The sequence below is a fragment of the Rousettus aegyptiacus genome, unplaced genomic scaffold (genome assembly GCF_014176215.1).
Source record: "Rousettus aegyptiacus isolate mRouAeg1 unplaced genomic scaffold, mRouAeg1.p scaffold_m13_p_4, whole genome shotgun sequence".
Lineage (NCBI taxonomy): Eukaryota > Metazoa > Chordata > Mammalia > Chiroptera > Pteropodidae > Rousettus > Rousettus aegyptiacus.
The window spans coordinates 40,908,592-40,923,375 of record NW_023416307.1 but is presented as its reverse complement, the minus strand read 5'-3'; the positions used below and the strand labels follow the sequence as shown (position 1 = coordinate 40,923,375).

The 14,784-nt window shown below is 44.0% G+C and overlaps 1 protein-coding gene and 1 pseudogene across 1 annotated transcript; one reads left to right on the top strand and one right to left on the bottom strand.

Moving 5' to 3' along the window:
* Positions 1-3,168: 3,168 nt before the first annotated feature.
* PSMD2 (proteasome 26S subunit, non-ATPase 2) lies at positions 3,169-14,724 on the bottom strand. Its single transcript, XM_016134559.2, has 21 exons — positions 14,526-14,724; positions 14,018-14,074; positions 13,476-13,640; positions 12,601-12,722; positions 12,213-12,437; positions 11,768-11,926; positions 11,464-11,608; positions 11,225-11,285; positions 10,850-10,996; positions 10,576-10,682; positions 10,269-10,396; positions 6,920-7,007; positions 5,999-6,161; positions 5,772-5,873; positions 5,443-5,588; positions 5,106-5,189; positions 4,728-4,896; positions 4,551-4,645; positions 4,227-4,353; positions 3,661-3,779; positions 3,169-3,511 (listed from the first exon to the last, which is right to left on the bottom strand). Exons 1-21 carry the CDS (start codon positions 14,658-14,660, stop codon positions 3,329-3,331), a joined length of 2,727 nt encoding a protein of 908 aa, XP_015990045.1. The 5' UTR covers positions 14,661-14,724; the 3' UTR covers positions 3,169-3,328.
* On the top strand, positions 9,764-9,882 carry LOC118602199 (annotated as a pseudogene).
* Positions 14,725-14,784: the final 60 nt, after the last annotated feature.

Here is a 14,784-nt window from a genome sequence, read left to right as displayed (position 1 = left end):
GCATAGTCAGTGTTAGGCGAAGTGCTGACTGGGGGACTAGAATACTGAAATTAAAGACAGCCCTAAATAAATCATGGTACAAATACAGAAATGCGAATTATGCAGCCTTTGAAAATAATGTAGTTAAGATCACTGAAAGACCTATTAAACTGAATGTTACACTTAAAGAAATGAAATAGTTTAACTAGAGAACTAGTGAGTATATTTGTCTTTCACAACGTTCAGCCACTCCCAGGAAGTGTCAGAAATCGATCATGGAAAATTCAGAATGATGGAGAAAGTAATCTTAAAACCCTAGCCACCTAGCCCAAAGAGCCAAATCCACGTACTAAAAGTCATATAGCTTGGGTTTTAATCCAAACTCTGCTATTTACTCCCCAGCGATGTACCTACTTATTACCTCCCTACTTAATACTGGTTGTAAAATGGGAAGATTTGAAATCAAGCAGTGTGGGTCAAGTCTGAGCTTTTAACCACCATACTTTCTCTCAGTGATAAATGTCCACTCTACTGGATTGTGAGGATTTAAAGAGTTAAGTCACATGTGAGTGCTTAAAAGAGTGCCTAGGTACCTAGCAAAGGTTCCTATTCTCTCCCTCCTCTCTCCTATGTATACACTAATTTCAGAAGTAAAATTTTCTTAGCAGCAATGATGAACTTAGTCACTTAATATATATGACCTATGTGATCTCAAGGCTCACAACTGTATCCTACAAAATACATTGTATTATCATTCTCATTATATATGAGAATTCTATATGAAAGTAAGCCCACAGAGGAGAAACTATAGTGAGATTGAAAATTCATATCAAGTATTGTTTGTCCCATTGAGCGCTGTGACTATCATATGTCTCCCTTCTCTACTCTTCTCATTTTTCTTTCTCCGAGAAAACTAAACTCAATTGCTTTGCTACAATCAGCCTTTGCTATAGCGCATATACTACTGAACCTGTTTGAAATAAAATAGTTTCTTATAAAAAAAATCAATTGCTCCCTACATGCCAACTTATTCCTAATTCAGAAACCACTCTTGAACTTGTCAGTACAAGGTATCTCAAATTGTGTATGTCCAAACACAAATTTGTCATCTCTCCCTACTCAATACTGTCCTGCACCTCAACTCCCATGTTCTTGCTCATGTATTCTTTTTCAAAAATAACGCCCAACCAGAAAACCCAGGATTCATCCTACATTTCCTCTCATCCACATACTACAGCTAATTAGACACAAGGTCTTATTGATGTTTGGATCAAAACCCAGTCCTATTGATTTTATTTTTTAAAAATCTGCTCTTTTCCATCATCCCATTTCTATTGCCCTAATTCAAGCACTCATTTCCATTGCCTGGTCCCTGATCATGTCACTTGCCTGCTCTCATTCGGTGATAGAGAGATGCTGTCAATTTCTCAGCACAACAAAGTTCTTCTAAACCTGATCTGAGGTTTAGAACTTATCTCCTACCCATACTTTTCCCTGGTTCTCCATGGTTTCTGAAAACAAATAGCTTTTCCTCCTTCCTACTGTTGTCAGTCCTTTAGCTATATCCGACCTCTTTTCCTCTAGACAAATTCATCTTCCTCCAAGTATGTTTCCTCAAAATCTACCCTTACTTACCAAGTCATTTAGGCCGTTTCAATGATCCCCAGGGTACATTGTTCACATCTGATACAATATCAATTACAATATGTCACAATTGTTTTTCTTTTCCATCACATTAAGCTTTTTGAGAATGTTTTAAAAATCTTTGCATCCTCACAAACTAGAATAATGCCAAATGCAGAATAAGGATCCACTAATATTTGTTGATGAATCACTGACTGTGAAATATTGAGCCACTATAAATTTTCTTACTCTGAAGCACTAATTTGGAAGAGAATTATCCTTTTTTCAGTTTAAAAATCACTAAACATCATCACCATTGGACATCATGTAAGAAATTACTATATCCCCATTATACAGATGACAGAGGCTCATCAGACATGCTGATCTGCTCAGGAAAATAGGTCCCATTTAAAGGGCTTTACAGGTCTGTTGTCTCTCAAGTTCTGTGCTTCAACCTTTTATACAGGTTTTATACAGGCTGCCAAGTGAGAGCACACAATGGAGATACTCGATCCAAAGTTGCTGCTTCTCCAACTAGCCAAAAGCTTGGACTTCAATGAGATCCAAGTCTCCAAGGCTAGAGAGACATAAATATAGTGAATAAGGGCATGGACTTTGGAGACTTATATTCCAATCATGGCTCCAGCACTTGGCACTTACTATGCAACCTTAAGTTACTGAATCTATCCAAACTTTACATTCCTCACCAATACACACAAATAATACCTACCTCTCAAAGTTGTACATATGTAGAATTAGCCTTTTAACCTTTATAAAGACCTGTTAAGTGCCAGTCACTGGAGGCTAAACCCACAATAAGTGTTTGAAAAATACTAACAATTACTGCCAGGCATGTTCTCCCCACTGCATCCACAGATATCCAGGATCCAATAGGCAGTGTAGCTATACTTGTACCAGTCCCATCTGGAAGATTAATTCCAGGAAGGAGGCCACCTCTCTTTCCCATTGCTACACTAAGAGGAAGGTCAGGGTCAAGCTTTTTCATACTGTTTCTGCAAGGACAACCCAGAAATAGATATTAACATGATCAACTCTCTCAAACAGCAGGCTCCCAAGAGGATAGAGGGTCACAGGATATAAAGATATCCCTTTCCTTTTCATTCGGCAGCACGAAAATCGAATTATAAAAACTAGGGCTAACTCTCTGCCTCTCTGCCTCTTAGAGCAGGGATCCTTAGTCTGAAGTCAGGGAATGGTGGCCTTGAGGTGGGTGTGCATTGATGGGATGGGGATACGGGGTATATGGAATCCACAAGCCGCTTGGAAAGTTATTTGTAAGAGTTAATGTTAAACATTGTATATATGCATCTCCTAGAAAAAAGGTCCATTATATTTATCAGCATCTCAACGGTTCATGCCTCTAAAGATGAACCACAGTTTTAAGGCATTAAGAGAGGAGAAGGAAAGGGGGTTTAGTTCTTTCTGTTCAGGGCAGTCTCCCTGCTAGCCTAGACTAAGAGTTTGCTACAAGCAATGCCCTCTCACATCCACTCCCCACCCCATTCTGGCCTCTTGTCACAATACCCCAGAAAACAGAGAGAGACCTCAGGGATAAAGGTCTTTATTCAACAGAGTTATCTCACTCAGTAACAAAAGAACAGGAGGTTAACAATTCCCCCAAAGGTCTGGAGAAGTGTTCACCCCTATCAGCAAGAAGCATGGCCCGCTGACGTATCAGTTGCAGCCCAGAGCCCCTGTTGGCCACTTAGAGGTCATAGTTGGGGTTCTTCCGAAGGATAACAAAACCTTCCAGAATGGGGGTGACAGGAAGAAACTGCTCAGTGGCCAATTCTGCGCGCTCCCCATGGGCCAACAACACTGGGGTTGTGTGTGTCTGGAACCCTGTGATGGTCTTAGGCTTCCCGGCCTGGCCCACCACATCCACTGCCTGTAGGGTGAGAAAATTGAGATGAAGGGACTCCAGATGGGAGTGTAGCAGGAACACAGAGCCCATACCAGTTTCAGAGAAGCAGGTATATGTGAATTCTCCAAGTTCTAGAATATAGTCTGAGCCCTCCCCTCTGCCTAACCCCTTACCTGGCCCACACGGACAGACACTGGCAATGGCCGCAGCTCTTCATCAAATGTAACCAGCATTCGGGGCTGCATAGCAGCCACCAGCCCATACAATACATAGTGTGATTTGCCCAGGATTACTGAGGGAAGAACATGGGACAAACATAGTTAGAAGCATCAGGGCAGGCCTGGCTTGAACCTTGGGACTCACTCCAGCTCTGACTCTTTAACCCCTTAGTCGTATAGCTGAACCCACACTCCTCCCCTCAAATACCCTGCTACAAAACAGAGATGTCCCCACCTTACTCTGCCCACAGTCCTCATACTTGATAATCATATTCCTTCAATCACTCGAGAGTAGATACTGGGTTCAGTTCTCCATCCTCAAAAGAAAATTCCTTTGAGTCAGATCAAAAGTAGGAAAGATGAAAGTCTCATGAGGCCCATCACAGACCCTAAGAACCTCAGGAATCCGGAGTGGTACAGAGCTAACTCAAAGTCTTGCTCCTAAATTATTGAGGTATCCCTGGCAAGGGTAGAGACTGGGTACTATGTGCCACCATATAAGATTCTTAACAGGAACTCACTATTGCGTACATCCAGGAAAGAGACAAGAACAGTGAGCAGCCCAGCCACGGCCACCTGACTCATAAGCTGCCGGTCACTGTGGTAGGGGCAGAGGGTCAGCGTGCCCTTCCCTAAATGTGTCAGGCCCTAAAAAATATAGAGAGAAGTGAAGGTAGAGAGTCACATTTAAAAAGATATCACCTACCCTGTCCACACAGAAATCCAACTCACATCCTCCCTTCAGATCAAATTCAAGGTCTCCTTTCATGTCACTATATGTCTCTCTTCCATCCCTGCAGACAATTCCCTTGGCACACTCTAAAGAAAGGAGTTCCATTCTTTACCTGTGCCAAGCGCACCATGAAGAGGTTGTTGGGGTCCTTGGCATGATACTGGGCTAACTGGCGCAACATCGCAGCCAGTCGGGCATTATTGGTACCTGAAAATGTTAAGCATTGCAGAGGCTTGAAAAAAAGGCCTTCCCCCAAGCTGCTTATAATAGTTTTCTGACTGATACTCACCACTGCCTACCATGCCCATGGCAAAGATGGAGTTATAGGAAACTTCTGGGTCAGCATCATGAGAAAATTTGCTTAGGGTATCCAGGATATTGAGTCGTGGGTTTGAAACAGAGATTAAGGCCAGTGCTAAAGGCACAGCCCGTCGGAGTGTGGGCTCCCCATATCTCAGCTAGTGATAAAAGAAAATAACAAGGGTATCACAGAAAGCACTAAAAACAAGCTTGGTTACAGGAACAGACTAACAGGTAAAAGGGGTTTTAATCAAATTTTGTAGAAGGGGCACAGAAAGAAAACATTTCTCAACCACGAACACCCATTAGAAAAGTCTCCTTTGGGGTACCCCTGGCATCATTCCCATCTTCTCCACGCAATACTCACCAGGTGGCCAAAGGTTCGTAGTGCCATCTCTGCACCAATCTCTTCTCCCATAGCAATAAGGGCAATCCCCAGCACAGCCACTCCCTGCAATTGAAGAGGCAGCAAAACCTAGTTAGCTCAGGGAACAAAAAACTCACCCTTGATTCAAGTCCCACCTAAAAAGAAGAAGATGTCCTGTGGAGCATACCCTTATGCCTCATGTACGGAACCCAGTCTCGTGCTATTTCAACACAGCAATACTCAAAGGGGCTCTAAAACAAACCCAAACCCAGCTTCCCTGCTTCCCTACATGCTTATCTTTTCTCAGAGCCTCAGAGTGCCCAGCTGCCCATAGAACCTGATGAGCTCCCATGTCAGCAGGGGCTTCCTTCTTGTCCTTGTCCTTCTTTTCCTTCTTGTCTTTATCTTCCTCCTTTTCCTTGGAGTCAAAGTGTTCACTACAAATGTGGAGCAGTTGCTGTACCTTTAGTACATTCCCAGAGCCTGCAGCAGGATGGTAAGGGTGAAGAATGGTAGAAATGAGAAGGCGCCAAAGAAAAGCTTACTCCAGGAATAGAAGAAGCTAAAGAATTTAATGCAGATCAGAAACACTGAGAAAGGAAAAGCAATCTGAAATAAGGTTTGGGAAAGAAGTGAGGAGTCACTGGGAAGCACAAAGACACAGACCTGCGTATGCACACACATCCACCAATGTGTTGGCAAAACTGCGGAATGGCTCTGACACAACCTCTAATGCGGCCAGGATTGCTTCTATGGCCTCTCCCTTACCTATAGGACAGAGTTAAGGGGTCAGAGGACATCTGCTTCCATATAGCACAGCCAGACACATAAACCTTCCTTGCTATATACAGTCACTGTCAGCCTTATGCCCAAATAGGGACACATCCCCTTACCCAAGTGATTAAGGCCCAGTCCAAGAGGAAGCCAACGGGCATAAGTGTCTTTGAGCTCAGTCTCCGACTTCTCCATGATGGTCTGAAGGATAGTGGAAGTGACATCTCCATTGCAGGATCCCACTGCTATCATTCCACAGGCTAGAGCTGTCACACCTGCCACCTAGAAACAGGAAAATCAGTAGTTATTACGCACAGTAAGTTATTAAAATTGATGTTTACCCATCTAAATTCAAGATAACCAATTTCTACAGTCCACTATAACCACGCTAGATAATAATCCATTTCTGATAGTCGGTCAAATAATCGTAGCAACCACTCACTGAATACTTATATGTCAGCTACTATGCCAACTGCTTACTATACTATTAACATTTAATCTTCATAACCCCATGAAACAGGTCCTGCTTTTATTCCTTTTCATTGATGAGAAAAACGAAGCCTAAATAGATTGAGTTTTGTGTCCAAGATCACATTGCTTACAAGCAGAGGTGGCAGGATTTATACTGAGGTCTGTTTTTAGCCACCCTACTACATTTATTCATCACTAAAATGACTCTGCATAAGTAAGAAAATTTAGGGTCGGTCAATAACTGAAACAGCGAGTATCATCCCCCACAAGCTGGGTTAAATTACTCCCCATTCTAGTCTGGTACTTCTTCATGGATCCCAAGGGCTGAAACTCAAAACTCAAAAATGTTAACTCTAGCTATAACACCACTGGGGGCTTAGAATCCCAGTTCCAAGAGATTTCACTAAAAATGATAACACCTCCCCCTCCCCAAACCCACTCCCATTTCTTATTTATCTATTAATTTCCCCCCATTTCTTTCCTCACCACTATTTATCACAGAGAGCAGTAGGACTCAGAGCACATTCTCCATCCCCCCCACCTGAAAATGACCAACAGCCTTTACTCACCTCCATACTGGACTTGGAATCTCCCATTACAGGCAACAGCAGTGTTAGAACATCTTCACGATTAGAGCCAGCATAGGCCAAGCCTAGCCTGCAAAAGCCAGTCCCCAACACACACCAAAGGATAAGACAAGAAAGGAACAAAAAAAAGGACTGGTCATTCATTCATCATTTCAACAGTCAACAAGAGCCAAATATTTGATAGACCAAGCAGTAGTTCTTAGTAATACAGTACAAAAGTGAAGAATATGTGAAAACGATGGCATAGAAGGTAGATGCTGTGCATGCCTCCTCTCGCAATCATGCTAAAATTATAATGAAACTCAGAGCAACCATCACTGGGAGTTGCCTAAGGTCTGGCTGAAGAGAAACCCTACAACTAGGGACAAACATAAGAGGTCACCTTGAATCCATAGGAGGTGCGGAGACATGAAATGGCCTGATCCCACAACCACGTGTGGTGATCAAGAATTGGGAGGGTTATCGTGGCTGCAGAGCCCTCTCCTCCACCTGAGCAGCGAGGGGTACCAGCCACACACTGGGCTCCCCAGCCCAGTGTTCCAGTGCCAGGAACAGAAGTTCCCACAACCTCGGGCTATGAAAACCAGTGAAGGTTGTGGCTGAGTGAGACAGAGGGCCGCAAGAGTTGTAGGCATTCCCCTTAAAGGGCCCATGCCCAGATTGACTCACTCTAAACTCCAGCCCTAGGGCAATAGTTCAAAAGGTGTCTGGGACATAAGGGAAACACTGATTTGTTCGGTTTCAGGGTGAGTGCTGGCAGTATCTACTGTTCCTTTACTGAGCCTTCCCCAGCTCCCGGTATGCACAAGTCACCATCAACCTGGATAACATAGTTTGCTCCACCCAGGGATTCCCTGAGACTCTACCTCTCCCAAATTGTGGGCCCACCCAAATCACTTCCAGTGGTTAATTCCATACAAATGGCCTGTCTTGGCTCTTGCAGTGGACTTTCATAAAATCTCTCATAGACTCACAAAACCCAAAGCAGCAACATCTGGTCTCAGTGTGCCCCATACCTCTTGGTGAGCAGCCCCAAGCCCCGCAGTAATGGCAGCCAGCCTTGGTTCTTGGCTTGGCCCCTCGAGACACCTATGAGCCCAGCACAGGTGACAGCCATCTGCAGATTGCTTGGTGACTCTCAACGGGTGGCCCTGGAGGTACACAGGCTGCAGCTGAACTTGGCCTGCAGCTGGCCTCCTCCCTGGAGGCCGTTGGGCCAGATTAGCCAGTGGCCTGTTTTTACCAGCTGCATTTGAGGAGGACACACACGAAGGGCAGACAGGACAGACTGGGCAAGCACCAGCGACCTGCTAAAGTGACTCCTGATCCATAGGGTCAGCTGCTCACTGGCCAGTCTTCACAACCAATCAACCCAAGTCTATCCCTCCCATTGGCATGTAAACAGCAACCAAGGCTTAACTATAACAGCAGGACACACAAAACACACACCTTGAGACCTTGCTCAAGTGACTAGGCAAGACTGTGCCACTGGGCCCTACAGGATACCTACTACTCTACTAAAGCCACTCTACTAAGACCAGGAGACTTAGGAGCCCTACCTAATACATAGAAACAGACACAAGTAGACAGCCAAAATGGGGAGACAAAGAAACACGTCCCACATAAAAGAACAGAACAAAGCTCCGGAAAAAAAACTCAACAAAATGGAGACGATAAACCAGATGCAGAGCTCAAAACAATGGTTTAAGGATGTTCAATGAACTTAAGGGAAGAGTAAATGAACTCAGTGAGAACTTTTTGACAGAGATAGAAAACATAAAAATGGAGATGGGAAACTAATAGGAAACCAGTCAAAAAAAAAAAAAAGAATTCAATATCTGAGATAAAGAATACATTAGAGGAAAGCAACAAGAGTGGATGAAGCGGAGGATCAAATCAGCAATTTAGGGGATGGGGTAGCAGAGGACACCCTATCAGAACAAAAAACAGTTGGAGCCTCTGGGACAACATTAAATTAGTGTAACATTCACATCATAGGGGTACCAGAAGGAGAAGAGAGAGTAAAGAATTGAAAACTTATTTCAAGAAATACTGACGGAAAACTTTCCTACCCTGATGAAGGAAACAGACATAAAGCCCAGGAAGTGCAGAGTCCCAAACAAGATGAATCCAAAAAGGCCCACACCAAGAAACGTCCTAATTAAAATATCAAAGGTTAAAGACAAAGAGAGAATCTTAAAAGCAGCAAAAGAAAAGCAATTAGTTACCTACAAGGGAGTTCCCATAAGAATGTCAGTCAATTTCTCAACACAAATTTTACAGACCAGAAAGGCTTGACACAAAATATTCAAAGTGATGAAAAACAAGGAACTACAACCAAGATTACTCTACCCAGCAAAGCTATCATTTAGAACTGAAGGACAGATATAAAGAACATAATATCTGAGATAAAGTACATCAGAGCTTCCCAGACAAGAAAAAGCTAAAGAAGTTCATTACCACCAAGCCAGTATTACAGGAAATTTATATGTATCAAAAATATATGTATCAAAAATATGAATAAAAGATGGCAACAACTACATATTATCAACAAGTACTTTAAATGAAAAAGAATTAAATGTTCCCATCAAAAGATAGGTTGGCAGAATGGATAAGAAAACAACACCCTTCCACAGGCTGCCTACAAGAAACTCATTTTAGATTAAAAGACACACAGGTTGAAAGTAAAGGAATAGAAAATTATACTTAATGATGGACCTAAAAGGCATTGTACTGAGTGGAGTAAGTCAGAAAATGACAAATGCCATATGATTTCACATATACCTGGAATCTAAAGAAATAAAAAAAAAAAAATAACAGAAACTCATCTACAGCCATGCCACCCTGAACATGCCTGCTCTCATTTGATCTCGGAAGCTAAGCAGGATCAGGCCTGGTTAGTACTTGGATGGCAGACCACCTAGGAAGACCAGGTGTTACAGGCGTAAAATAAAATAACAAACTCATAGATAGAGAATATTTTGAGGGTTACCAGATGAGAGGGGGGTTAGGGAGGTTGGTGAAAAAGGGGAAGGAATTAAGAACAAATTGGTAGTTATAAAAGTCATGGAGATATAAGGTATAAGGAATATAGTCATAACATTGTAATAACTGTGTATGGTGTTAAAGGGGTACTAGATTGAGGTGCTGACTTCTTGAGTTACATAGATGTAAATAACTATGCTGTACACCTGAAACTAATATAGTATGCCAACTATAATTGAAAAATAAAAATATTGTCAAAATATACAACACAAAGATGAAAAGGGGCAATCCCTGTTTTCACAGAGCATTCAGGCTGAGTGCTACAAGAAGATGCAAGAAACCTTACCCAAAGATGGAACCAAGTCTCATAGTGTTGCTGTTGTGGAGAACATAGTCTGAGAGCAGTGCCAGAGCAGGGTCACATTCATTCCGGACCCCAGAGTTGACGATGCCACAGGCCAGGAGGGCTCCTGACTGCAAAATACAAACAGATCCTTCACTCAGGCTACTCTACCTTCCTTACTGCAAAGGATAGTAACCTGCCTTACCTGGAGTTAAAAACCAGGTAGACCTTCTCCGTGAAAGGGAAACGCTATGGGCTCTAGAACATGGAAAGGGAATGTCCCCATTTAGTGGGCTGTGTCCAGACCAACCTTGATGTAATCCTCAGAGGAGTACAGATACTTGTCAATCTGGGTGAGGCCACCATCCACATCCCACAGCAGAATCATGCCAAGGGACGCAGCTGCACTCAACATACCTATACCAAGGAAAAATCTCAGTCTTAAAATGGTCCTACACTGAGAAAATGATTATAAAGAGCTCACCAAGGATCTGCATTAGAGATCACTTGGCAGGTAACGTATGGACCTAGGAAGACAAGAGTGACCAAAGCAACACAAAGATAAAGCAGGAATAGAATTATACCATGGTCCTTGTTCTTATAAAGCCATTTGTTGCCATCATCAGTCAGCAGCTTGTCTTGGCCAAAGGCTGCGTTCACAAAACCATTCACAAAAGAAGAGGCCAGGTTCATGCGGGCAGAATCCACTTGAGAGCCACTGCCCCCAAACCCTGCATAGGAGGGAGAAGGAAAGCAGGTTTAGAGAAAGACAAGAAAGGTCTGATTCTGAGCCGGCCCCTTAGGATCCTCTACCTTTGTCTCCAACAGTGACCTGGAGAAAAGGTATGTGGGAATTCTGAGCTCTATAGGATAAGTGTGTTGGGGCAAGCTATCATTCCCAATTCAAGAGGACAATTAGCAATCCTCCAATCCCCACACACACGCAGGAGGTTACTCACTGTTGTTCTCTAGGTGGGTTTTATAGATGTCATCAGGTACCTTGGGCTCCATGATATCCAGCTGAAGAGAAATCAGAGTCACAAGTGCTCCCCCAGTCTTCTCCTAGCTATCTCTTCTGCTATCCTATTCAATTGCAGTTCTAACCAATAGTCTAGTCAAGAGTTATAATCAGAGAGGTGAAATGCCAGGTAGAATCACAACCAAGAATGCTTTGATGGTGAAAAGGGCAGAATCTCACCTCCCGAGCTAAAGCCAAGAAGTTGCTGTTCAGCTGCACATTGGACATGATCTCTGTTAGGTCCTCATACTCCTCCACATCTTCACTCAGCTCCAGAAACACCCCATGCCGGCCTAGCATGAATGCCATCTGCTTCTGCACTACCCTATGGGAGAAAGCCATCACATCTGCTCAGCCCCCATCCACTAAGGGCACAGAAAAGTACTCCAAACCCTAACCAGAAACTACAAGTCCCAGGTCTTCATGCAATGCCCCACCCATGCATGAGCTTATCTCTTCCTTTGTCAACTTCTTCCCTACATACACATCTTTGCAGGAGGTGAAGATGTCTTCCACCAGCTCCATGTCATTGAGCATCAATGCCAACCTCAGAGCTTCAGGGAAGCGACTGAATTTTCGAAACACACCCAAGGCACAACGCAATAGCGCAGAGTTCTCAGGCTCGGGTACGTAATTCACACAACTATGAAGGTAAAGAATAATAAAGTAATCAGAAGTTCCAGATATTAATTTATCCCATTTAATTCACTTAACCAGAAGAAATATGAAATGCATACTATATATACAAGGAACTATGCTAGATGCTGAGACTACTGGCTCTGTCTTCAAGAAGCTTACAGGAAATAATAAATTAACTACAGTCTAATGCTACCCTTGATGCAGATGCTCTGAGAAAATAGAGGAGGCACAATTAAGAGAGAAGTGCTGGGGAAATCGGTCTGTCACCATTCTCTACCATGCTCACTCACCTGGTGAGATAGAGGCAGACCTTTGCATATGCATTCTCATCAATGTCCTTCTCCAGCATATCCACCTGTTCAATTTCCATGAGCAGATCACAGGCCTCATGCTCCGCATTGTGGGCCATGTTATATGGGACAATCTCCTTCACCAAGGTCAGCAGTGGCTCCCGCTGTGTCTTCTCTGCATCATCCAGCTCCTGCCATTCCTTAGCCACTTCTCCTGCTAGATGCCTATGGATAGGCCCAGATCATTAGGAGAGCACAGCTTCACAGGAAGTACTTCCCTGTGGGTCAAGGAATTCAGTGTCTGGTACTCCAAGACAGAAAGTACTCCAAGACCAAACTAAGAATTTTACCTCAGAACTCCCTTCAGATTCCCAAAAAAAGGTCTTACCTGACATACTCATGACCCCATGATGCCAATTCCTCTTGGGAACCCACTAGCCGATACTTGAGGCACTCACGATCCCCACTCATAGTCATGGCCAAAACAGAGATGATATCAGCAGCAAAACGCTATAAAGAAACCAGTCTTTAAAGTCGAATCCAGGGTAAGGGGAATATTATATTATAGAACCAAGATCACTATCACTATCCCCAAAACTAAATGTTATCTATATACTAACCTCTATACTAGAAATTTACATGTTATCTAAGCTAAGCCTCACAATAACATTTAGTGTTGCTATCTCCCTTTTACCCAACATAGCTGAAAGGTGGTAATAAGGGGAAGAGATGGGCTCTCGATTTTATTCTAACAACACCACTAAATTATTAAAAGATTTCAAGCAAAAAGACGCACAATCTAGAAAGATCACTATGGTGCTTTATGAAAGATAAAGTGTATAGGAGATCAAGAACAAAAGGAAGAAGCCAGTGAGGAGGCTGCTTCAGCAATTCAGGTGAGAATCGAAGATTTCCTGGATTGGAGTTGTTCCAATAGGTAAAGAAGTAATTGAACTGGGGATGTGTTTTAGAAATAAAACAACTAAATGTAAATGGGATATCAAGAGAGAAAAAAATTTAAGTCAAACTTAATTAAAAACAGATCATAATGAAATCCCAAGGTCTAAAATATACGACTGAAACAGTGTCTTTTGAAAAGGTAATCCTCCTGTCAGCTTTTTTGAGAATTTTACTGTGATAAGTTCTGTTCACCAGCTCAGATCTCAGGTCTATCAGGCTTACTGTAACTCCTCATGAGCCCGATGGTCTAGATGAAAAAGAATTCCTAAACTAAGCCACTACCAGCTTCTGAAATAGTTTTACCTTATTCTCTCCAGGGGCCATATTCTCATAAATTTCCTTCAGCTTGCCATAATGTGGACGCAGAAATTTGAGAGGCTTGGGCACTGAAGTCATAGAGGTTGTAGAAGAACGAATCTGCCTCCGCAGTTCTTCCAACGCTGGTCGGTATAGGGATGTGTCCTTCTCCTGATCAGATGTTAGGGTCAAACAAAAAGGAGTCACATCCCTCAAGTCATAATACACAGGTGTTTAACTAATAACTTCCCTAGAAAGGTCACCGTTTTATTCATCTGTGATTCCCTAACTACCTGCACACGCCTGTCACAAAAACAAATGACCACAATTAAGAGTTCAAGAACTGCTTCTCCCACTAGAGAAAGCTACAAAATCTTTCAACTATCCTTTGTTCCTTTCCTCCCTCACAACATGGTCATAACATTGACCCTAGAATACAGTCCATCTTTCCCTATACTTCACGTAGAAGTTATCTAAAACGTGATAAAGCAACCAAGTGGGAAAGCTCCAAATAGGCACCCGCTCACGTTAACATTATCATGACTCACCCCCAGTCTTTCCACGAGCATCTCCAGTTCATCTTGAAGTTGTTTGTCCTCCTCAGACTGGAAGGTTAGGGTAAAAAGCTCATCAAGAGAAGGAATCCCAAACACATCCTCCTCCCATTCGCCCTGGGGCAGGTGGCCAGTGAGCCTCCCTCTTAGGAGGGACCAGGTGGACAAGGAAAGAGAACAAGAATGGGAAGCCCTGGTGCGAATGCAGCCTGGCTTCTGGACCAGGCTCTGCTTGAATGCCATCCTAAAAAAATGGAGCGACAATGACCTGCCCGGGGCCCACCTCGCAAGACGGTGGTAAGGTCTGGTGGGGGTCAACAAAGATGACAGAGCGGAATGGAGGATGAGAGGCAGAGAGGAGTTGTGCCAGGACCCCTGAGGGTCGCCCCATCCGCCCTCTCCTGGGCGCGGTGGGGCCGTTGGGAGTCGGGCCGTAGGCCTGCAGAGCCGCCGTGACTCAGCCCCGCGGCCTCCACCGCCGGCTCCCGGAGCCACGCCTCACCAGCTCCTGCTCTTTATCCTTATCCCCAACATCCCGCCGCTCCTTGCCGCCCGGTTTCTCGTCCGCGCCGCCGGGGGCCGTAGCTGGGGGCTGCTGGGGTTGCAGTGATGCCTTGTCCCTGCCGCCCTCCTCCATCTCCGCCACCACTGCCGGCCGGCTGCGCGCGCACCGCGCGCACCTCCCCGTTTCCCAGGTAGCATCGCGCGCACCGCCCACGGCGCCCTCCTCCTCCAGAGCCCGCTTGCGACGAGGAACACCG

Coding starts and splice junctions, on each gene's coding strand:
- PSMD2 (XM_016134559.2), bottom strand. CDS start 14,660: ATGGAGGAGGGCGGCAGGGACAAGGCATCACTGCAACCCCAGCAGCCC. Junction 10,683..10,849: donor TTATAAGAACAAGGACCATG/GTATAATTCTAT, acceptor TCCTTGGTATAG/GTATGTTGAGTGCAGCTGCG. Junction 7,008..10,268: donor AGACTTGGTTCCATCTTTGG/GTAAGGTTTCTT, acceptor TGGCTTTTGCAG/GCTAGGCTTGGCCTATGCTG.